The 25814-nt window shown below is 41.7% G+C and overlaps 1 protein-coding gene across 6 annotated transcripts in view; it reads right to left on the bottom strand.

Annotated features, from left to right (window-relative positions):
* Window positions 1-25814, bottom strand: part of CTNNA3 (catenin alpha 3) — a 427746-nt gene that overhangs the window by 346905 nt on the left and 55027 nt on the right. For all 6 annotated transcript variants that reach the window (XM_053983470.1, XM_053983472.1, XM_053983468.1 and 3 more), the window contains one exon: window positions 112-375. In XM_053983470.1, the coding sequence (XP_053839445.1) occupies window positions 112-375 (264 nt within the window). The remainder of the gene's footprint in view (window positions 1-111; window positions 376-25814) is intronic.

The following is a 25814-nucleotide window of genomic DNA, read 5'->3' as shown; positions in this document are numbered from 1 at the left end:
GCAGAACAACAATCTTTAATGCCTTTAGGCTCATCATTTGTGATACCAATAGTTATTAAAAAATTAAAAAACTTTTTTCCGAAAGTATTGTCATCTCACATGTTTACGTACCTCAAGCTCATCAAGTGCACTTCCAAGAGTAGCTGTGCGAGATGCAGGTTCCTCCACTTTATTTCCAACTCCTTGGGAAGCATTAGAAATTACATTGAGAGCATTCTGTATTTCATTGCAAATTGAATCCTTGCTGGCTGTAAGGGATGCAACATCTGAATGCTCCAAACAAGCTGAACATATTGAATGCAGGAAAGCAGAATTTTCCTTCAGGGATACACGTGCTGCAGCAATTTCATCTCGCTGATTGCTAGATTTCAAATCCTGCCAACAAAAGAACATGCTGTTTATTTCCAAAAGCACTCCAAAACTGACACGTATATACATTTTTTTCATTTCTGCCTCTACTCTGCTTAAGGAAACATCAAGTTAAATTCATCAAAGTTTGTGAAAACAGACTGTACCGATAGTTACAATTGAATCATCATTACCTCATGAGAAATGAACAAAGTATGTGTAAAACAACCACCATTTTTAGTGTGTCTTACAGCCATGAACTGTCTGTGTTTTGTTCATTTTAAGCAGTTCTCCTCTGAGAAAACTGCCCTGGAAATTAGCTGTCTTTCCTCCTAGTATCTTTCTTCAGTGGAAATAGAGAAGGATAGAGGTGCACACAGAGTTAAGGCATTCTGTAATTGTTGCATCTCAACAAATTTCCTATATTTGTTTTCCTGCCCCAGCAGCCTCTGTCTTGAACACACTGCAGAATGGAACAGCAGGTCAGGGATACCAGTCCTGCACTCCCGAGAAAGGGGAAGCATGGAAGGTGTGGAAACAAAAAACCTGCTTGAGAGAAGCCACCTTGAGGTGCTTGAGGGGTCTGCTTCCCCTCTGTCTCTACACACTTAAAGCACTCAGGGATCTTATCACACCCATCTTGTTCCTCACTTCTCCACCCAGACCTCCTTGAAACCCTAAAGCTTCCCATCAACAGAAACAAGGGACACACAGCTTGCCAGAACTCCCCAGTCCAATTTAACTGGCTCCAGGAATCAGTCATGGGCACTGTTATTTGGACAGCTGAAAGTTACAGACTTTGGAACAACCACAGAGTTGACATCAGGCTGTACGGAGCCTCTTGCCTCATCCTGTTTTACTACAGACATTTTCCCCTGCTTCTTCTGCATCACGTCCCTTTGAAAATAAAACTAATAGATACTTGTGAAATGGCTTGGGTGAAGGAGACAGTTAAATTCAGAGGAAAAATAAAATAGGGAAAATAGCACATCTGAGCCTGTGGTACCAGATTCAAATGATGAGAAGAGGCACAATGAAGAATGAACAAGTAAATGCATAAAAAACTTCTCACAGCCTGCCCACAGGCAATCTGAAGTCTAATTATTTTCCTTTGCATTGCATCAGGCTCTATATGCATTATTTACAAAAGCATCACAGTATCCACGTCTCACTGCATGAAGTTTTTAAGCTTATGGCTGAAGAGCATTTGATATTAAATGAACCAGTCCTGTATTTTTAAAATCTCATCTACTCCAAGATACGCATTGGACATAGGATTGCATCTTACTTCCTCAGGCTAACTTAGAAATCTCAGGGATATAGTAACAAAAAAAAAAAAAAAAACCCAAAAGCAAACAAAATTAAAGAGATGTAGTCTTAAGCAGGAGTAGGCAATAGTTTAACCAACTGATCATCTAAATCAGAAAACTGTGCTTTCTTTAGTGAATTAACACATATTTTAAAAATTTTAATAAGCAAATATATAAATGAATCACCACTGTCCAAGAATAATTTTATTGCCCAGTGTGCTCAAATCTAAATGCTACTGCATCTCCAACCTCAGTAAAGCAGCTGCAATTTTTCCAGTGCACTGAACTTGTTCAGAAAAGAAGTGTTATTTAAACACTGACTCTGGTTCTAATTAGGGAATCTATCTTTCCTGCAGTTATTACAAGACAGCAGACTGCCCTCTTCTCTCCTGTGCTACAAGGAAGCCACAGACACAGAGATACAATGGAAAGTCAATGCAACACTTCAGCCTAACTGCCTTCTATTATTAACCATTTCTTACTTTGCCACATCATATGCAAACATTCAAACCCAAAAACATTTAAAAATTACTTTTAACCTCTAAAACGGTCCTGTCTAACCAGGATTGAGATGTTCATAAGAAAACCAAAACTGGTAAGCCAGTAGCACAAAGCCAGTAACAGCAGTCAGTGACAGCGTCTGGAAACCTTCAGTAAATTGATGTTTTTGTTTCACACAATACTGTAGAGAGATTCAGAGTCATGGCATTGATAAATTCTCCTATAAAGAGCCCCAGTTTTGTTCAGTAACATGTTAAATTAAAAAAAAAAATACTCAGACCTATGAAATTCATCACTACTTTGTCGTTTAGCTGTGAGCTTGGAGAGCCCCCAAAGAAGCTGTAGAACTGTTATTCCTTTCCATACTGAGAAAGAAATTATTCCTTGAGATTTTTCATGTGAAGAAAGAAGAAACATGTGATAATCTTAGTGTGATCTTCTGCCAAAAAACCCAAGATTGGGTTTTGGCAAAATGGACCAAAAAACCCCAAGATTGAGTGAATTTACTATCAAAGCTCTGCAGATGTGGATTATTAGAACAATGAACTCGTTCTTTGAAGGGGGAAGGTAGTCTCTACAAATATCTGCAGTTCACCCATCTACTCTACTGCACTTCAGGCTATTTTATTTTCTTTTCATGGTTTACCACTTTCTTCTTATTCCAACTTGTTTTTGGACTAGTGAACATAGTCCACACACTAGAATGTGTTTTTCCACACTAAATCAGTTATGTCATGTGAGACCAGCTGAGATTAAAGACAATCCCATTTCCAACCACTGCCAATCCAAGAGGCCCTATAGTAACATTTCCCCAGGCTGCTGTCCCAGTCCTTCCAGGACATACTCCTGTGTCTTCCTTGTATCTGGTTGTCCATGACAAGAATGGAAAATCATAGATGGATTGTTCCAGCTAAACGCAGTGAATGGACAAGAAGACTTTTAAGAATTTGAAAACTACCTTCATTGTTAAGTTTTGACTGCACTACTTCAATAAGGAGAAAAAAAGGAGGAAAAAAAGAAGCCCTGTTCTTTATCCCAAATAATACATCTAAGGTTTGACAGCTCAATACACCAGGAAGGCAGCTCCTGTTCACCGAGCATTCCCATCAGCACAGCTCACGGGGGCTGGGATCACCGTGGGTACAAATCACACTGCTGTAATCTGCACCAGCTGCAGCTTCACTGCGCACTGCAGTACCCAGCCTGCTCTCTGCAGAGACAGATGTTACTGAACCAAATTCTGTATCCAGGAAAAACACAGGCACACAAACCTCCACAATTTCCAGCTACTACAGAAATAGGGGACAAAAGCATTCGTTTTATATCACAGCTTAAACCTGGGCTTTAAGCATTCAGCTTTCAGTCAGAAGTGACTGCCAAATCGTGCGTAGCTGCTGATTCAAAGACCATAATAAAGCTCAAACTCTTCCAAGTGCATTCATGCACTGTTCATCTGGGCAAGGCTCCAGATGATAAATTTTGTAAGTATTGTGTCGTCCTTTTCAGTGGAAGAAAGTATCTCACCAACAAAAGCAAGTGAAAAACACCTGGGGGTGACACTGACAGGAGATCTCCCTCAGCTGAGTCAGTTCTGCCAAGGGAACGCTTGTTTACACAGGTGTTAGAGCTTACACCCCTCAGGGCTCTGCCCAGCCTCAGCTGGGAGCTGCACCCGCATCAGCCCCAGCCCTGCAGCCCCAGTTCCACACGGCCTGGGACCTTCAGTCCCTCTCCAAGCCGTGCCACAGGGGTGCCAGGCTCCCGGGACCTTCAGCCCCTCTCCAAGCCGTGCCACAGGGCTGCCAGGCTCCCGGGACCTTCAGTCCCTCTCCAAGCCGTGCCACAGGGCTGCCAGGCTCCCGGGACCTTCAGCCCCTCTCCAAGCCGTGCCACAGGGCTGCCAGGCTCCCGGGACCTTCAGCCCCTCTCCAAGCCGTGCCACAGGGCTGCCAGGCTCCCGGGACCTTCAGCCCCTCTCCAAGCCGTGCCACAGGGCTGCCAGGCTCCCGGGACCTTCAGTCCCTCTCCAAGCCGTGCCACAGGGCTGCCAGGCTCCAGCTCAGCCACAGCTGCCCCTGCCAGCCTGACCTCCTGAGCTCCAGCTGGCGCTGTCACCAGGGCTCTTCTGAGGCAGCCCGGGGCTCTCACCTGACCCACGGACTGACCTCACAGCTTGTCCTGGGAGCTGCCTCATCGCCCCAAAGCTCCCTGAGCACCTGAGTGTGGCTGAGCCTGCCTACCCCAGCTGGCACACCCGGCTCCTGCCCATGTCCAGCTGCTGAAGCCCTGCCTCAGGGAGCAGCCAGCCCTGGCTGCATCCCACAGCACCGTTTTCTGATAAGCCTTTACCATCAGCAGGGATCACCTGGTATCAGCTCCATCATAAACCTGACCCTGCCTGCTCTACAAAATACTCAATTTGCCAAGTTGCAAACAGCATGACCTGGTGGCTCCTTTCTTCCACATAAGGCTTTTAAATACCTCTGAATGAGGTACACAAAAAAAAAGAGACACAAATAAACAGTGGGGAAAACACCTGGCAGGACAGAGGCTTTGTTTGCACAAATGAAAACACCACTAGATGATAGAGCTGTGCTGCACTGAGCAAAGGTTCCCTTACATGCATTCACAGCAAGTTAAACACCACTCAGCCTATCCTTACCAAGCATGATCATAGGATGTGCTGGACTGTGAGGAATTCCAAGCTAACTTTTTAATACAAAAGTCTTACCTGGTCTCTAAACTCACCTTTTCTGACCTGAGAAATCATCAGCAGTTCTTAGTGCCTCATGGTATCACTATACTACAGCATGTATAGGGCACAGAAACACCATATACACACACAGGATACAGACTCTGTATGGCCAAAACTGTAGGCAGTTTGCATCACATGCACGAATACACAAAATACCAAGTGTTACAGTACAAATGCATAGCAATGTTACCAAAAGCCCAAGCCTTCAGTCACACCCTCTGTCTCTAAGGCAGCTCAGCAGTCTTTATGAAACCCTAACTGCGAGCAGGCAGGGAGGGGATGCGCAGGACTGAGGCTCCCAGCAGGACTTGCTCTCTGTATCGATACCTATTTACTACTCATCGTGCAGGAGTGATACAAAATACCACAGAGCAGCAAAGTTATCTCATACAGAGCCATGACTGGATAACACCCCCGCTCTTGCAATTTACTGATGTTTTCCAGGAATTTGTTGTTCAGACAGGGAAGGATGCAGTTTCTTTTGATGATCTGGTTGCATCAGATTGCAACTACTGCACAATACTCTGTCTCCCCCATGCTCTGGCAACTTTATTGATGATGGAGCATTCCTTGCTGCCACTTCTCTATCTGCTATTTCAGGATCTGGTCCTGCACTCCAATACCCTGCTGTTATCCTGCAGTCTCCTAGATGAAGTAGCTGATTTAGGAAGGTAGCAAAGCGATTTTTTCCCTATAAGAATTAATATATTAGCTCACAAAGGTCTTCACCTAGTACAGCTACAGTCACATTTGTCACCAGTGAGCTTGCCTAGAACTAGAGCAGGAATCATTCATCAAGGAGAGGGCTCAGAAGGTAGGAAGCTTCACAAGGTCTTATCACATCTGGAAGCTTTAACTAAGCTGTTAAAGCTTTCAGGAAATGTTCTGGCCTGGACTTTTTTCAATGGAAGATGACTCACTGAAAAATGCAGCAGAATGGCCTTCATCCACAACTATTTTTTCCCATGGTTTTATTAAGCTCTCATAACACCATACGTGATTATTTTACTTGCTTCTTTTCTGAGGTTTTAAAATTAGAAGGGATTTGGGGACATTTATTGGATTGAAAACTTGTTTCATTCTCTGCCTTAGTGGTATTAGGCTACTGACAAACAGCCTAAGTAAATTATTACTGCTGGCAGATCACTTCATGCAGGGTTCACAAGCAATTTCACTGATACAGTTTAACAGACAACAAACAACTCTTACACATTTAGCCTGTTCAAGTCATCTTTTCAGGAAAGTGATCATGCCAGAACATATTACATCAGCCACAAAGAGTCCAGGATCTCTTCTCCAGTATCAGCTCAAGTTCCCCAGGTACAAGTTTCTCTTCATTTCAAGCAGAACAAGCGGTTTTCCTAGATTTATTATCTTATTATGAAAGATGGGAAATCATCAGCAACAAACAGGTACAGCACTTATATAAGGCAGTCTGTTCCTCCTGCTCTTTCCTCACAGATTATATACTCAATAAATCTTCATGGCCTTTGCCCCAATTCTTCTGTCAAACTCCTGGTACAGTTTAACTCTCTTTAAAATTAATTATAAATACTTCTGAAATATTTAAAATAATGTACATTTGTTTTTTCTAATTAAAAAAAAAACCCACAACTAAAACAAGCTGAATCAAGTAAATCAGTGACAGCCTCCTAGAGCCTAAGATGCACCCAGACCAGACTGCAGGGAATATTAAGTGTCTCCAACTTGCAGACACGTCCGATTGACGTGTGTAAAGAGCGTCACTCAAGCAAACAGCACTGAAGTGCTAATCCATCAAAACAAGCTTATTAGCATTACCAATTTCAGCAATGTTAACAGCAGGGTTTGTTTTCACTGCTCAGCTGAAACTGCAAAATGAGCTGCTTTCAAGTATTTATCATGGACAATCCCCTTTTTTTTTTCCTGTATATCAATTTAAGTTTTTTAATTTTGTTTTCTGCATACCTTGCAAACACTACCGGAACAGAAACTCGGAGAGAGAAAGAAGCAGCCATTAAGCCCTTGAGCTCTGAACTGAATGTTAATGCATTATATGTGATAGATTTAATACAGAACTGAGAATAAATGACTTCCAGCAGCTGCACTCTAGACCTATAAATTGCTGTGAGTACTACAAAATCCATACAGAGGAAGAACAACTGTATAATTTATAGCATCAGTATCTGTCAAGAAATGCTGCAAATACAGAACTTGATTTCTTCCTTTTAACATTCCTATTAAAATTAGAAATTATCCTTACATAGATTCCATTTAGATAAGAAATTTTATTCATCTTCCCTGGTGGCACATCAGTGCAGAACACCATTTAATTCTTACCACTGTTAAACTCAATTCAGAAAGCATCAGCACCAAAAGAGTTTGATAAAATAAACACGTAACAGGCTAAGGATTAGCTTGTGTTTTACATAGCAAATGCTTTGAGAAGATGAGAAAAGGGCAGTACTCTGATGAGACTGTTTATACTATACAGCAGGCACATGGCACACAAACCCACAGCAGCAAATCTTAGGGGCAAAGGTTTACACAGCTGGATTTTTCTCAAGCTGCATCCTGACCAGCAGTACTGGCAGGCACCATGTCCCACAGTTCTATTGCTGCTGATGCTGCAGAGGATTTTGTAACCCCTTCATAGCGCAGTGGCCAGCCCGGGAGTTTGACCCAATATACTGGAAATACGTAACAGTAGCTATAAAAATGGAATAAACTGTAACTGGTATCTACAAACTGCACAACGTCATTCATTTTATGGAAACATTTCAAAGTTCTGGGTTCAAATTCACATATCCACTCAAGAGCTATAAATGGTTGCTAATTTGTGGACACCAAACAAGGGATTGTTAAGGGATGAAGCAGATCTGATTTTTTCACTAAGGAAGTACCTTCCATCAGCTTGTACATGCAAATCAGCAAAGGGGAAGAACTTCTGACATTTTCCAGACAACAGACACTGTAACAGTTGTTTTTACTGAAACAAACACACCCCCCCCCCAATCTCTATTAACATCCTTACTAACACAAAATCCACGGAGCCACAAGGATTCTGTTCTGCTGAAGACATTACAAACAGCTCCAGGACTGAGATCAGTATGGGACTGCATTGCCTGGTACATTTATTACCTTAAGAGACTATTGTCTGTTAACAGTGGTTTAAACCTCTGATTTAAATTATAAGTCAGCTTCAAATTTTTATAGTTGAACTGACCCAGCTTTTACAGTTTAATTGACTCAATGACTTCCAGGTCTCCCCAAAGTGCATTTTTTATGTAGCAGTAAAGTTGGCAAATGCTGTTTCCTTGATCTCTAAATAAGTAAGAAATAGGTGTTCAAGTCCCATGCAAAAATCCAGCTGAAGTATACTGGTCTGAAATAAGGCATTTCATTACAATTTTTGTTGCAGAAAGTCAGAAGTTTCCATACATAATTTCCATTTTCCTAAACTGAATGCCCTATCAGAGGTTCAGTCACATAAAAGCCCTTCAAACTGGTCAGAACTCAGCCTTACCCCTGTGTCAGACACAACACTAAAAACAAAGCCTGTTTGTAAGTATGATCTCACATGGCATTATTTTAACAGACCTCTCCCCCATCCCCTCTCCACACAGAACTTCAAGTTCCAGCAAAGTTTGGAGAAACTTAATGAAGAAAAAAAAATTGCAGGTGAGAAAATAAGTCTGGAAAAAAACTGGCTTACTTTGCACTGAGTTGTGTAACATTTTCCATTACAAAACCCCTGCTTTCACCAGTTCCTAATTTTCACAAATTAATAGGTTGGGCTAAAATTTTTCACCTCAGATCTTTGAAGAGGGCTGTTGATTTTTGCTTATTTGATGGGGTTTTTTGTTCAGAGAAAATATGGGTTCAAGCACTTCCAGGTTAAAGGCTAAGGAAAGCATTCTCCCCATGTTAATAAAGCCTGAGCAGTATTTTCTGGAGAAAATACACTATTTGTGGGTTATTTTGGAACAACTGATTTAAGATTTGCTTCCTTTGATATCATGTGAAATTGAAATAGCAACAATAAATAGAAAGCACAAAACACTACAGAGTAATGGTCAGAGAGAAGAAAACTCAGGATCCATGGTCCTGAGGGACTGCTCTGCCAGGATACACAAGGTGAAGGAGCAGAAACAGTATCCCCAGCTCTTCCCTATTTGTTTGTCCAACTGAGAATACTTCTTAACTTTAACTCTGTGTCACAAACTCAATGTGAAAAAGCAATTTTCTCTAAATTGGTTTTAAAAACTCTTCTTAAAGAAAGTAAGTTATTCCTCCCTACTAATTATAAGCCTTGGTATTGAAGCAATCACATATTATTCTTCCAATTACTCACTCAGTGCAAAGCTTGGCTATTTCGCACAGAATTGAAGCAAAATTGTACAGAATTAAAGCAATTCTCTGTAATTGCCACATTAAAGTCTTTGGGGGCCTGACGGGCTTTTTTCCCTTCTATTTTTTCTCTTCTATCTTTTCTGTCTGCATCTCACCAAAGCCTATTCACCACCAGTAGGCACATTCCTTACTCCTCACCTGATGATTTACAGTCTTCTGGCAAAATGTTGGCCAGTGCTCCATCAGCTGCCTGCAAAGAGCCCCTGTGCTGCTCCCTCCTGCAGCCCTGGGCAGCTCTCGTGCACAGCACCCTCCCTGCTGAGCCTGGGGGAGGAAAGGCTCCGCACTGACGTGGGCACATCACACAGCAGCAGCTTCTTCACTCACCAGACACTGCCTAAAAAAGGGATTTCCTCCAGCCCTCACAGACTCTCCACATGCTCTTGAGAATGAGAGACTGACTGTCAGACCTTGCATCCAAATCAGATTAGAGGAAGCAAAATATGAGAGGAAAGATACTTGCAGAGGAGAGACTAAGGAGGAAGAGAACGTGGATGAAAACTAAGTTACAGAGCGGGGATGCTAAATGAAGGGAAGGGGACTCCTTAAAGGCACCAAGCAGAAGGAACAGCAGGTATGGCAGAGCTACTGAGCAGGTATGGCAGAGCACTGCACATGGTCATCACGTCTAGGACAGCCCGAGATCATCTTAGGGCATGGCATTTGACAGGTGAGCACTGCAGCCCCTCCTGACCAGGAGGAGAAAGGCGTTCCAACATCCCAAAGCCACAGGACACAGAAAGCTCAGTTTCTCTGTCCCATCTCCCTCTGCACAAGACTCTTTCTGTCTCTCCAGCTGTGTGTCAAAGAAGAAAATAACATTTGGCAGACAGGAACAGAGGTCAGCACCCAGCACTGGAACTACTCCCAGAGAATAACGCTGCGTTTTAGATTTCACCTAGGAAGGCCCCATTAGCAAAACGAGGCTAAGAAAATCAGCCTGTGCAGTACCAGATTTCCCAAGACCAAATAATTTCTCACACATAGGACTTAAATACTTAATTTTTTCCCATTTCATACAGAAACTTAGCTTCATGTGTCCAGCAAGGGCTGGATGCTCAAGCATCAGGACTTTGTGCTACTGTGAGCTTCTCACGAGCAGCCACTCCTCTGAGTCCCACGTTACCAATGATCCCACAGTCTTCCAGCGTCACAGTCTGATTAAACGCAGATTAAATCAAAAATCTTCTCAAGCCAAGTGGGAAGTGCTACATGAGCCTTTGCAAAAAATGTGAATAAATGACCACAACATAAACATCAACAGTCTTCTTTTATCATTCTGGATCTGCTCTTTTAAGAGTTGACTTAGACATTTCTTTCACTGACTAGCTAAGTATTGTCCAATTAGTTTCAATGTAATTACTTTCCTCCCATTACATATCAAGTCTTTTGTTTGCAGCACACTCACAAATTCCAAGGCTTACAAGTATCTACAGCACTTTTCACTTACAATTCTGGATGAGTGTTGTAATTTCTCGGGTTGCTGAGACATATCATCTTATAGTTTCAGGACTGTGAATTCCATTTATATAAAAACTGCAGTAGAGTTCTTTTGTCTTGTAAAGTTTATTTAACATGAAAATAACCTTTCTGAAATGTTTCCTTTCTTCTAGATCATTCTTGTGACATATTAATGCAGCATTAAAACTTTTTTCATAAGACAATACCTCACTGTTAAAATGATAAATCACACTCAATGACTACCTAATCAATTTACTTTTTAGATTATTATTAGAACATCGTTTCTGAAAAGTGAACAGAATTTTTAAAAAGTGCAATCCTTCAGAGACCTGATCTTCAAAACTAAGAAGCATAACTGCCACCTGAAAGGGAACAAATCTTTTGTATTTCATTATAATAGTCAATTTTTGCACAATATTGAAGACATTATTCTTGCTCAGGGAAAAAGTTCCAACATTCCTAATATAAATTTCTTTCAGCAGGAACATGAGATGAGTTGTGTATCTGTATATTTTAAAAGTAAGTTTCCTGGATGTCCTCCCATAGTGGATTTGAAGTTGGTGGCCCACTCAGAGCTAATGCTGCAGAATCAGAGTAAGAGCAGAGGTGAAGGATGTCCCTCCTCCAGCTGGCTGTGGGACTGAGAGCAGCAGCCAGCCCAGAGCCTCAGCACTGGGAACCCAGCAGGAGGGACACAGGGATCAGCAGCAGCTCATGTCCTTCACAGGTAAGGGAAATGTGGGAAGGAGCACATAAACATGGCAGCAGAGGGAACCAGCACTCCAGCCACACATTCAGCTTCATGTTCTCACCATCAGGCCAGGGGGAGAAAGGAATGGAATAGGAGGAAGCAGGAAGTGGTTGGGGCTGCGGCAATCTGTGGAAGGCTTGCTAAACACACATGACATTCTCAGATGTCAATAATGGTAACAGTAAAAATCCTTTTAACGATTACAGAAGTGGAAGAACAGCAGCTGGCACAGGAGCACCTAATGGAGAAGGAAGGAGCAGTGTCCCAGAGAGAAGAGCAGCCAGCCAGGCTCCTGCCAGCCCCAGCCTGCCCGGAGGCTCCCCCGGGCACAGAGCGCTCAGCCCACAGCGGGCACGGCGTGGGGAAAGGGCTGCACGTGGCCTTCAAACACCCCGGCAAGCACACTCCTGCCAGGCTAAACAACCCTTCCCTCCAAGCATTTCTCACACCAAGCAAACATCAAACTACTCCTATCTCATTCTAAGCCATATGTATTTCCTGCCTTTGGGGGTTCTTTCTGCATTGTTGGGGTTTTTTTTTTTTTGAGAGTTTTTTGTTCTACTTGAGGCTTTTCTGTCATTTTGGGTTGCATTGCTTGGGTTTTTAGGAACCATCCTCTGAAACCAAATAAATTTGTTTCAAAATTGCCCAAGTCTTCAATATAATTTTAATGTTCTTCATCACACATTCTCTCTACAGAATTATCACCAAACTGGAAACTTTAAAAGTGTAAGAAGTGTAGCATGGAAAACATTCTCCTGTTAAACTGGTAGTCATACAATAACAGCAACAACAAGAAAAAAAAACACCCAAAAAAGCTATTTAACAAGTGTATACACCTGCATTCTGTATACTTACTCATCTTACAACACCCACACAGCAGCTGTGGCATGTCTGTTATTAACTATTTTTCCTGCTTCTTAAGACACTCTTCCTCCAACTTAGACAAAAATAATTTGTCCTTGTTAAGCAGTCACAGAATGACAACTTCTAGATTTAAAATTAGTCTCATCAATCACTTCAGCACAGAAAAATGCCCCAAATTCAAAATACTTGAAATTCTATTGAGCAGTGTATTAAACAGCTAGCCCTGAAAACTCAGGTTTGTGAAAGTCACTGAAGTGTGTTCACATCTGCTGCTGATTCAGCCTGTTAATGCCACAGTAATAGAAAACTGCCAAAAAGCCAACCACATAATAACAGTTGCCCTAGAAAACAATTTTGGTAATTACAGTCTTCTCAGATAATCAAGTAAAAAGCAATTTACTATCTCTATAGGATGATTTTTTTCCTAACACAACAAAATTATTTCCATATAGCACTTGGACGTTGCATTCAATGGGTGCTACACTGCAAGGAAACTTCCTGATCATTCATGACCATTTACAGTAATTGCACAATAAGCAGCAAAACAAAAATATAAATTTTATCTGACCTGGCCAAACTCGCAGCTTCACTAAGTTACACGAATAGTGGTGTGAGTGGATCTACATACCAGAGAAAAGGCAATTAGCATGAGAAAACGACACAGCAAACTAGCAACATACTATATGGGAAGAGAGCAAAGCTCATTCTCTGTCCTCCTGAAGTGCCCAGGCACTCTTCCCTCACTGGCTGCTGCACGAGTGAGGAGCTCTGCAGAGCGCCTGGACCAAGAGACCCCGCCAGGGAAACTTCTGGGTCACGCTGGCTGTGCAAGAGACCTCAGCCTTGCAGTAAGCTTGGGAGAACTGCAACACTCCCTACTGCCCTCTGGAAATCATGGGACAATTATCATTACTCCCAAATGAGGCTACTTAACCTCCCCAACACGGACTGCAGATTTCCTCCTCCTTCCCCTGAGAGCACCCCAGTGTGCACAACCTTGCTAGTAATATCAGCCCTTCAGTGAAACCTACAGGGACTAATTAGAAGCTCCTGAAAAGCTTTGCAGAGGGGCAGCTCCAAAAAGCCCTGTCTTCTGTCTAAAATATGCCTGTTGTTCCCTCACCAAAAAATCATCTGGAATGAAAGCTCCCTAAACTCCAGCTTGCTCCAAGGGGAACACGGGTGAGGTTAATGCTGGAGAACCAGGGAGAGCTCTGACCTCCAACACCTGAACTCATTTCTCTTCTGATTAGAAGAGGGCCTAGAGTGAAGAAACCACCCAGAACTCTTCTCCGAGGTGGAAACCCAGACTGAAACAATGCCTGCCTAGCTCCATGTTTCCCCAGGCTTTCACTTCTCAATGTTCTTTACTTATATAGAACAGGAGAAAATGAGAACTTCAGAGGATAAATCAGTAAAGTAAGTTTTAGCTACTTCTGATGTGAAAAAAAACCTGCTTCAAAAATGGATTAATTCACCTCTTAAAGAGAGCAAACCCAGAAGATGAATGTGATTGCTCTCTTGCTCTTTGTAAGAGCTCCTTATCAAGACACAGACCAATGTCCTGGCCTATTGGTCCCTGTCAAGCTCAGACTCAGTTCCCACACACAGGGCACCAATCCAGGAGAAACTGAAGAGAGTGACTAAGCTTTTAATCATTGAGCTGGAAACAATACCAGCCACGGCATGACCTTCAAATGAGGATTAATTTATCTTCAAAGAACTGACCCAAACTTTACCATTAGGTGAAGTAATAATTTATTTGGCAGTTCCTCTCCAGGGAAACGTACAGAATTTTCCCACAGACTGACTATCTATCCATCTATCCATCTATCTATCCATTAAGACTGGAGAAAACTCTTCCAAACCCATTAAAACTCTTTCTTTTTTTTTTTTTTCTGCAAGGAGCATTTTTTAGAAATAACTTCTCTAAGATAACAAAGGGACTTGATTCATGAGGTACTTTGCGCCTACTCACTACTGAGATCACGCTCTTACTCAGGCTCTGATTCAGCAAATGCCCACAGAAGTGTCTCTGAAAACATGAGTGACACCACCAGCCTCCATGGGACTAGAGGCATACCTGGTGTTTAATTCAAAATAATTCTGATGTGGGAGTTGGTAGACTAATAAACGGGCAGACTGTCAGTAGGACAGAGAACAGCTGTTATGTGTCATCTCTAATCATCAGAAAAAAGTAATATTTGAACCTCTGGACTTCAAACAAAGGCCCCATGCACTAGTATCAAATCCTTGGACTGTACAGTTCATCAAATACCATATGTCAAAAATCAAATACTCTAATAAAGTCTCCCTAGTCAGTAACGAATCCTAAAAGAAAATTCATTCTATCACTTAGAAAATGCTCAGAATTTTCCAGAGTCTTCTATTTTAGAAAAGATTAAATATTTGTTTTTTCTAAAGGAATGCAAGGCTTCAAACTGATAGCTGGCACAAACCACAAAGCAAACAGCTCATTAGAAATACCACAGGTAACAAGTTTATAATTTTTCTGTTGTTCAGTCAATAAGGAAAAACAGACATTTAACTGAAATGAATAGAAGGCATTAGCTTTTCATGAGCAGACAATTCATGATACCAGTCATGAGAAAGCCAAGAATCAAATGATCACAGTATGGTGTATTTAACACAGCCAACAAATCAAAGCAGCCTGTCTTGTATATAAAAACCCCCAGAAACAGTCAAAATTAAACGGCCTTATTTTCCACTTGCCACATGACTGCTCTGGATCTCCAGTTCTTACAGGCAGAGATACCTTTTTTGTCAGGATTATGGCTGTATATACTTGCACCAATAGATGAACTTCTGTAGGACTCACTACTCCAACTCTGTAAACCGTTCTGAAACCTCTTTGCTTCCAGTTCCTTGGTGAAATATGCAGTTAAAGGAGGAGAGGAGTGTTAGGATAATAGCTATACATAACTACTTCTCTATTTATGTCATCCACAGTTCTCTAAATCACATGGATGTGTGCTTTGAAGAATATTATACTTTTGTATTTGCAGTTTACTATCACAGTAAAGATCAAATGGAGAAGCTACAGCTGACTACATTACATTATGCTACTGCTTCATTAAGAAGTTTTATGCACAGTCATGTTGTAATGAATTACTCACAATATTAAATCATTGAAGAAAAAAAAAAAGCCTTACTATACTCAGAAATATTCCAATGGGTAACAAGCTGAAAAAAAATTTAGTAACTCATTTAGTCTTCATTTTAAGTCAGAGAATTTCTGAGCAATTCCATTTTCTCAGTTTCATCATCAAATATTTTTTGCTAAGGACAGTCAGCAAAAACATTTAATTTGCTGCAGCAGCTTCAGTGCCAAGCAAAAACACAAATGAATGAATAAACAGGCTAAGGCCAGAGGAGTGCCATTGTAAATTAGGCTAAGTTCAAATAATGAAGCTACTAGATCCAGGAGACATCAAAGATACACCACTCTCCCTGTTGCTGCTGTACAATGACTGGGATTGCACTGAAAAGCAGAAGGTGTCTGGTGAGCAGCAGAACCAGCACAGCCCCAGACCTGCCCTGCTCAGCACCCACCAAGCTCCTTGTGGTTAAGGAGGAGCTGCAGCTCTGCACCAAGTGGTTCCCAGGGGGAGGCACATCAGTGGTACCAACCAGACCAAGAGCTGGGTATGTTGCACCTTGGAGCTATTTACTCTGCACTAACCAATCCCCCCAGAAATGTCTCAGGGCCACCTCAGTTCAGCACAAGTGTGGCACGTTGGGTACCCACAGTTTTCACCTCCAAACAAACCTCAGCACAGCTCTCACCTGCTGCTGCTCCGCTCACCTGTCCTGGGCAGATCAGGCCCACAGCTCTGTCTGCACTCTCCAAATGAAAGCTCTGCTTCTCCTACCAGCGACTGCTGCTCCTCCTGCAGCCCCATCCTGCTCTAGCAGCTGCCCCCGTGGGGCAAAAAGCCTGTGGGTTACAGCTGCTGCTTTCTGCATTCAGGCTACACCACCCCATGCACACAGGATGCCTCTGGACTCACACATTTTACTCTGCCATGGTACAGTCTTGGTTAGTTTTGTCCTTCACCAAAATAAAAAGGATGCTCTTGGAGAAAGATGACTTGGGCAAACACAGAGTGACCTATGACAGACAGTCACAGGGGAAACGGAGAGAAAAAGACCAAATGGATTCATCATCGAAAATTTCCTTCCCTTCTCAGGAGAATGAAGGTAGCCTATTCAAAACAGAAATTCCATCAAATACCAGAACTAAATATAAAAGAATAAGTCAAACACATAAAGGACAAAAATCAACACTAGCAAAACATTAAAAAATAAATTGAATTAGCCAGGGATATCAAACCCTGCAAGAAAAGTTCTGGAAACATTGATAGAGTAGGAGGAAGTTGAAGTAAACCTACATGTGCTGGAGCACTAAAGGGAAATCTCTAGTCAGTCTTCTTTGAAAGATAAGAAGTTCACTGAATTTTTTTTCCAGATATTATTTCAAAGATCAGTTGCAATCATAACTTAAAAACAAGAAAGAATTTAAGATTTCAGATTAATACTGGAAAAGAACACATTGATGAATATTTAAGACAACCTGGTATGTTTCAAGTTGCCTAAACCTGATTAGTTTCATCCCATCTTACCCTGATCAAGCCCGAGAGTTGCAAGTGATTCACCTGAGACCCTGCTGGAATACTAATGAGGTAATTAGAGAACTAGGGAAAAGTAATATATCCTTAAAGTGAAGATTCCACAGAAAGAGGAAAACAAGGAAGAGCAATGGAATACAAGTCTAACTATAGCTTTTACAGGAAAAATCCACTGCAATCACAGAAAAAGAAAATTGAAAGTAGGTTACAGTAATTTGGGCTGGCTCAAGCAATCTCCTTTCTTTCTCTAACAGGACCAGGGAGTGTGACTAAAAGGAGATGCCAATAATGTATGTCATTTCTCTAGCATGGCCTTTAACCCCATGACAAGTGAGGTTCAGGAAGCAGGTTCAAGGAACATGCTCTAAATGAAATTAATGTAAGGATTGTACAAAAACATCATCAGGGAAAACATCCTGGAATAGTCAATGAAGGACAACAATCAAATGGAAATGTGTATTAAATTAAAGCTCATCAGAACTTTTTTCTGCAACTGGAAAAACCCCTACATATTCTCAACCAAGGTTATGAAAAAGAGAGAAAGCTGAAAGAGAAAACAAAGATTACAAACGGCAAGATGAAAACTGCAAGTCTCAACAACTACCACAAGCAGACCTAAACCTAAAAGCCATTTAAAAACATACATTTCAACATGCACAAATGTCTATACTCAAATTGGAAAAATCAAACTGCTGGCTATATTACAGTCCTACCAAAAAAGAACCACAACAGAGAATTCACATCTTAATGCAACAGGAAACATGCTGCCCTGTTTTAAATCCATCTCCAATTCTGCCTGAAACAAACAATATTGTAGAGAAGTGAATTAATAGATTGGAGCCTGCAGAAACATCTGGTTACCTTTCACCATCTTTAACAATGATAAATCCACATCTGAACTGATGTGGAATAGTTGTGGGCACTACAAACCCTGCTCTCTGCTGCTGTAAAAAACTCTTTCCAAAACAAGAGGGGAGGAGAGCACTAGATACACACAATAGTCCTCAAAAGAAAGCACTTGGATTTGAGAAATTAAGAAACGGAGGCTGCAAAGAAAAAAAGTTACAACAATTGTGGGTCATTTTCAAGTATATAAAAAGGAATTGAATCATCTGTTCTCTGTGGACAGGAGAAAAAACACAAATATTTAAATGAAAGGAAGAAAAACAAATAAAGGGGAAATACTTTAACAGGAAGAATAGTGAAATACCAGTACAGATTACACTGGGAAGTTGCAGCACACATAGGGATAGACATTCTACAGAAAAAAAAAACCCAACTGGTGAAATTGCTCTCTCATATATAGTTGTGGTTTGGGATGCATGGATTCTGGAAGACTTCCTGTGCTCCTTTCACACCTACTTTTCTGATTTTACGAACACACATTTTGAAACATAACAAATATCACAACTCTCTAGCAGACTAAGCAAAGAGAGATTTCACAACTAGCACAGAAGGAAATGTGTCTGACTAACAGAAGAGAGTTACAAAGGCATAGAGGTTTTCATTCTGGGTCAGTAAACTGATCTCAGTTATTTTGGTTGTGACCAATGCAAGTCTTGTAGAGACTTATGTGAAAATATCAGGCACGTTGTCAGAACAAGCCAGAAGCACGCAGGGTCTGTGCTTTGTGCTTCTGCTGTTCACACACACAGACAGTTTTGGGACTGAACAGACCCCAGAACGTGAGTTTTGCTCAATGCAGCAACTTACACAGTACTAAATTAAATGCTGCAAAACACAGCAATGATAACTAATCTCATGAGTAAACTGCAGGTAAAGTACAAAAATCTACACAGAAGACATTAAAAACAATCTCTTACTAAACATACATGTTCTTTTCATTCATTGCCTGAGCAAGCCCCTAAATTACAGTACAAACTAACACAGATTGTAGTGCCTGTGTGTTGTGATGCACTAAATAGTAATTTAGTTGTTGTTTTGCACTGGGTGATTGGGAATTTGCACTGAGTAGTTTTTCTATTGCACTATGTCACACTGGTCTATTCCCCACACCTTTCCCCTCCCCCTCCCCAAGCCTCAGGTGTGATGGGCTCTCCCTCACCTGCTCCCCCCTCCCCTTCTCCTCACCTGTGTCCCTCTCTCTCTCTCTCTCTCTCTCTCTCTGATGCCATCAAACACCTCGGCCTCTGTTACCCCTGAGGTGTCGCCTGGATCTGAGCTGGCTCCTGACAAAAACAGGATTAGGTCCCGAGGAGAAGAGCGCCTTTCCTCTTTTACTTGTGTCCATGTAGGATTCCCACCCCATGATCAGAGGGGACAAAAAGGGAATTCCTACAGCTGTGTTTTGGTTCCAGGCTTTAGGCATCCTCATTTCAGCAGTGTTCACATCTCAAATATGTTTTCCAAGTCAATCTGGAATTATTCCACAGAGCACCTGAAATGATTCTGCCTGCACTGGGAAGGCGTTACTGAAACACTCCTCCAGTGCAGGGCAAGAGTGCAGAGATGTCTGCACTAGCACTGAGCCCTGGGAATCCAGCTGCACAGCACAGAGACACAGGAGGGAAAGAACACTCACTGCACAGTGAACCCCCACAGCACACTCGGTACAGCGCTGTGCCACGCCAACGCCTGGCCCAGAACAGCCCCTGCAGACACAGGACTCGCACTTTGGGCTGTCTTACCAAGATCAGTAGGGCAGGGACAGGAAATCCAATTGTATCAGCCTTGTGCTGATGCAGCTGGACAGCTTTGGGATTCTTGACCATCTCTGTACAAGTGTACACACATGTACATCACTCTCTTGGGGAGTGGGGCAACCACTTTCCTTTGCTTAGTTGTGGTTAAATCTCTTGATTTCCTCCTACGTGTGAAAACCATTCCATGCACTTTGTGTCCCTGAAATATGAATTCCAGAATTTTTACCAAAATATATGCAGCAGTGTTTGCTTAGAGGTATATTTCTTTTTTTCACAGAACCTGTGAAAAATTACTCATATTCATTTTATTATTAATAGTAATAATTTAGTGATGTATCTTCCAAACTTTCACATAACCTGTTCAAAAGCTATTACTCATATTCTGGAATCTGTAGTATTACAATTCTCAAGCTTAGCTTCAAACACTCTATCAGGCCTAAGTGCTTCTCAAACATTCCTGAACACACCTCAAAACTTATGACTGAAAAATCTCTTGGAAAACACTGCTTCAAGTTCCATGAATCAGGTGCATATCCTGGCACAGCTTTGCACACCACTAATCCACAGCATCTTTACACGTCACAAGAGTGCTGTAATTAGTGCTATACAAACTGAAAAGCAGCAGAGAGACCTGGTTAAACATCAGCAGGGAAATTATTTTGCTAAATGTTAAAGGTTGCATAGAACTCAACAGGCATCCATCCCCATCAAGTGGTGCCTTTTCTCCCTCGCTGATTAAAACGACGTGCCTCTGATGAGCCTCTGCCATCATCTGCCATCATCCCTCCTCTCCAATTTCCTCATCTAAGAGCCCTTTCTTTGCTTGCTTTATTGGTCTTGTGAGTGAGCAGGCAAATTACAGACACTGCATTAATCTGTTCTAAGGGCAACACAGGTCTCACCACCCTCTCCCTGCAAGCCTCTAACACACAATGTTTACAATAATCTGTTATTATGCTTAGACCACCCTGGGTCCTTTTTAACAACACCAAACCAGTAATCAGCCTGAAATATCTCCTCTGACAGCATACCTGGGTCATACCCAGGGCAGCTTTGCATTTAGTGATTGCAAGACCTCTCACAATTACTTTCCTGCAAACAGAGTCATTCAACATGGGCTTAGGCTCAGGAGCTGCTTTACTGACACTGAGGAGCCTCCAAAACCCAGCTTGTAGGTGCCCAGCAGCAAAGAGCAGGGCCTGCCTGGCAAGAGTGAGTGATCTCAGGTGTGTGCTTCCAGGACACCCAGAGGCATGCACAGCACACCCCAGACAAGGCCAGCAGTCCGTGCTCATGGCTGAGGAGAGGAAGAGCCCCTCCACAAAGTAATGCCCTGATCAACTCCTTCCATTCACACTCCAGCACACAAGGGAACTAGAGAAGCATGCTTTGTTTTACAGAACAACTCGCCTTAGTCTACACCGGCTCTATTTTAAAAGACGTTTTTGCATACCCCTAGTCATAATTCACAACACCTCCTAATGCTCAAATACAACATTTTTCAAGCATCTTCCTGCTCCCCATTTTCACACCCATCCATAAAGCCAGATCAATCCATATGTCTCCCACTTTCCACCACCACAGCAATTTGAAAGAAGACAAAGGGGAGGACAGTTAAATCACTTAACATGCATTTCTTCACTATGTGTCTGAATAAATCAGCATGAGAATATAAAAATGACTGCGTTTTCAAAATTACATGTGAAAGGATAGAGGGCTGAGACTCAGAGCATTTAATGTATTTTGTTTTCTATTTCATGTCTACAGTGAATGAGTCGCCTTCCATTTTCATTTTTTGGAAACTCTGGGTAGGTTACTAAATTGACATAAATACTGACATACTGTTTCCACGAAGATCTGAATAGCTGTTACACTCTTTCTCTCCTTATTTGGTTGTATAGCAGTTGATTTTGTAAATCCTATAACAAATGTGAAAACCTGTGTTCTTAATTTGAACATCTCAGATTCCTGAACTGAACTGATTCTCAGCTAGCTTCTCCCAGTTTGGGAGTCAGCTCCCCAGACTCAGATTTCCATGGCATAGCCCCTCTCTATCCCTTTGAATTCTGTCTCCTCAGCTTCCCTCTGCAGTGCAGCACAGCACTGAAATGGGCTCAGCGGCTGAGCACAGGGCACAGCCATGCTTCACTGCAGCACTTACAAAATATGGTGAGGCAGTCTGTGAAGACAGAAACACCAAATCCAGCCTGGATGAGCACCCACCTCTTCAATACCCAGCCCTGCCTTCCACACAGACACCACAGCCTTATAAAGCCCTTGAAGCTATCCCTCCTTTTGCACACAACTCCCAGCCTACCAGAAAGCAGAAAAGAACTTTTCAGAAAAGACAAGACTGGTTGCAATATCAAAACCATTTTCACCTACATTTGGTTTTCATAGTCCCTATCCTTAGTGACCTCAAGATTGAGAGCAGAAAATCCTAAAATTAAAGCTTCAAATAAGTTATTGTTGCAATTGTGAGAATTCTGATACAAATTTTGAGCTGAGAAAGACCAAGCTTTCACACATCTCTACACATTTCATAAACAGTCACTGCTCAGCAGTCTGTCACTTGCAGCCTTCCTTTTTTTTCTTTTAATTATTAAAAAAAAATATTTCCTTAATTTCCTTAACTCCTCCCTACAGAGGCAAGGAACCGCTTTAAAGGAACACATTTAAAATACTTGTGCTGACACTCTGGCCCCATCAGGGGTCAGCTTCAGCACTGACTTAAATAAAAAATGCACTTCAAATGTAATTTATGAAGGAAAATACTTGTTGGTCACAAGGGCATTTTGCAGAATAAAACAAAAAAGCCAAGACTGCTTTTTTTTTGTCTGACCATAAGAAAGAAATCCCAGCATTTGTGAAGCCTGCCCAGTTAAGCAAAAAGCAGAAATATCTGCAACACTATTGAGCTGGCATTTCACTTAAAAAAATTACTCCTACAAATATTACAAATATTTAAACAAATATTATAAAATCAAAAGACTCTAGAAAATAATGATTCCAGTTAACCCACACACAGTTTCAGTCCAAACCCTACAATTATGACACAACACAATTTCAAATCCCTCAAACAGCCTTACTTTGACAACACACCCCAAGCTTAAATCAGTATGTTACAGCAGCAGAATAAATGCCACATTCCATCTAGAGTGCTAAGATCAAGAATTAGGAAAAGAAATAGAAGTTTTTTGACAATGTTCAGTAAGGTAACCAGAAAGGCCTATTTAGTAAGTACACATTCTTTGATAAGCTGCAAAGCTAAGCAATTTCTGAACATTATAAAACTATTAAGGTTAAAATATGTCCTAATGAATATCCAGACAAGCAAGTATTGATGAAATCCAGTGAGTGATAACCATTGAACAAGGGATTCTTCCTGAAGTGTTATGTCAGAAACACACCCTGGCAGCATATAATATGTCCATTCTTTAGGGAATAGTTAGAAGGTTTAAGAAGGAGTGCAAACTCCAGCTCTGGAATTGACAAACACCCTGAATCAGACTTGCCAGAATTCTCCAGGAGATCCATGCTCCCACAGACCTGAAAGCCATTCCTACACACCAAGCAGTTTCTTCATGGTGCAACGTAAGAACAATCTTCTCTTGGAGCCCTGTTTTCTCCTCCTCTACCCTCAATGGACCATTCAGCAACTCTGAGGGGGAAAAAACGGGAAGTAGCTGTCTTTTTTAGTATGAGATGGGGAGATTCACTTGCAGGGCCAAAGAGCAATGCTGGCAGTCCCAGCTGGGAAGCCATCAGGAGTCCCTGAGCAAGCCCACGAATGCTAACTGAGCTTTCCCTCCACAGTCGCCAAGGGTATCCTACACTATCTCCCAGCTGCTGCACAGGATTAGAAAAGGCATGGGGGCTACAGGCTACACAAACCAGCTTTCATTTCTGCTCCTGCTGAGAGCTGTGCAGGAAGAAGGGAAGGCTTACACATCTCCTGTGTCCAGCTCCCCAGGCTGCAGCCAGCACCAAGGGAGGCAGCGGGGTCAGCACACCCTGCACTCCCAAAGAAGAGAGTACCCAGGGAGGATGCCTGTATAAACACCCAGTGCTCCTGTCTGAGTGGAAGAAATAATTAGGCACTTAAGATTCAAATATTTATCTATTTACATTTAAAAATTCCAAGTTTATTTATGCAGAAGAAACTCCAGGAAAGGCGCAGTTGCACCACTTTTTCTGAATAAATTATGCATACAAAAAGGACAGAAAAAGATTTCATCAATGTGTATTATCTTTTATGGTCATACTAATTTAACAAAAGAAATAGAAATGTATGTAACAATACACTAAAAAAACTGTGCTATTTCACAAAGCCAAGGAAAAACCTGAGAGGTTATTCACCAGAATTTAAATCCATGCTTCCATTTGATTCATAAAATCATCTATGATATTGGAAATGCTTCTGAAACTGCAAAACTATGGGACCTCAAAAGAGATCTATAAATACACCTAAACACTACAAACACTAAGCTACATAACAAATTTGGAACAAAAATGTTAAGTATGCTCTAGTCTTGCGGTGTTTAGACTTCAGCTGAATCTGCAGGTCAAAGATGTTAACACTCAGAACATCACTGCTCATCATCCTTTTTATTTTCAGTTTGTCATTGAAAACAACCTGGTATAATGTTGTCTCACTAGCTTTTTGTTCCCAGATCCTATAACCTTACCTCCCTAATGGCTGCTGTGATCAACCATGTGAAAATTATTGCAGCAAATGTTGAAATTGGAAAAAAAAAGAAGATTAATTGTGGTTGTACCAGAAGGGATATGTAAAGCACATCACACTGCTCAGTTTTAAATAGGTCACGAGCTAGAAGGGAAATGAACACCTCTCATGCACCAGGGAGCTGGGTAATGTTAAAAATCTTACATTTTCTCTGACACCCTAGAATGAATAGAAATCTACTGACTTCTGTATTACTGCAACAATACTGAAGCAGTTTCATTTTGACAAAATTTATTCATTTAAAAATTAAACACTGCAAAATCCAAAATAATTTCTCCTTAACAAAATGGAAGACAGCCACATCCCATGGCAGCCAGGAACAGTTAGACCTCTATTCACACAGAACCAGATACTGTGTGGTTCAACTCTCAAAATTTTTCACCCTGGATTTCACCTGAAGCCCTGGAGGATTTATACCCAGTGCACATGAGGTATTGACTGAATGGCTCTCATTTACTTTTTGAGAAGGCTTTGGAAAGAACGGGTTATGTTCCAACTCTTCTTTTCAGAAGCTGCTGAAATGCTGTCCACGAGGATTTAGGCCAGTACTAACAGCAATGCTGAAAACTTCCTGTTAAACCCAGTTTGATCCACACCCCAACAGACAGAGCCTTCTCTAAGAGCACCAAATTCTGCATTAGTCCCATGGTTACATAGCTGCCCTTATTTCTGCATTTTTCAAGCACATGATTTAACATGCAGTCATTTAACAGGGAAGAAGTTTTTCAGGGAAGGTCAAAGGTCCTAATGTTTATAAATCTCCTGAATCTCCTCTGTAGAAGACAATCATGTAACTACATCATTTGGTATCTGTCCTAGGGTGACTTTATGATGCTTGTATCCCCAGTCATCTGCTCTGCTTATGCTGGGTATTGAGTTCTGTGCTTTTCAAACTAGATCTGAGAGCAAAGGGGGGGAGGAGGAGAAGCAATGGAATGTCTGAAGCAGCTCAAAAACACAAAGAGCTTCAGCTCTCACTCTCTCTCATGGATGGTGCTGTCTGCAGCACAGACAGCAGGAGAGAGCTCTCCTTTACTTTTAGTTAGTTTTTTAGCTAGCTGAGGCAGAGAAGTTCCCCGAACTATGACTTTTCTTCTTCTTGGAACTGATCAGCCTGCTCTGGACCAAAAACCCAGAAAAACATCAGGAGTGCATGCCTGTGACGCACCAGAGCCCAGGACATGACTGACGCACTGAGTGAGCTGAGCTACACCCCACAAAAAGGACTCCCTCTCTGAATTTGCCATCTCTTCAGAACAACAAAATTTGCCCTAAACCAAAACAAATACAGCATCATACTGAGCTCTCTCTTCACTGATTACTGAATTCTTGCCAGGTTATGCCATTCCCTTCATTTTTCATCATCATAT

Source organism: Vidua macroura, chromosome 8 (assembly GCF_024509145.1).
Source record: "Vidua macroura isolate BioBank_ID:100142 chromosome 8, ASM2450914v1, whole genome shotgun sequence".
NCBI classification, from domain to species: Eukaryota; Metazoa; Chordata; class Aves; order Passeriformes; family Viduidae; genus Vidua; species Vidua macroura.
The sequence above is the reverse complement of the archived record's forward strand: the minus strand, read 5'-3'. Positions and strand labels throughout refer to the sequence as shown.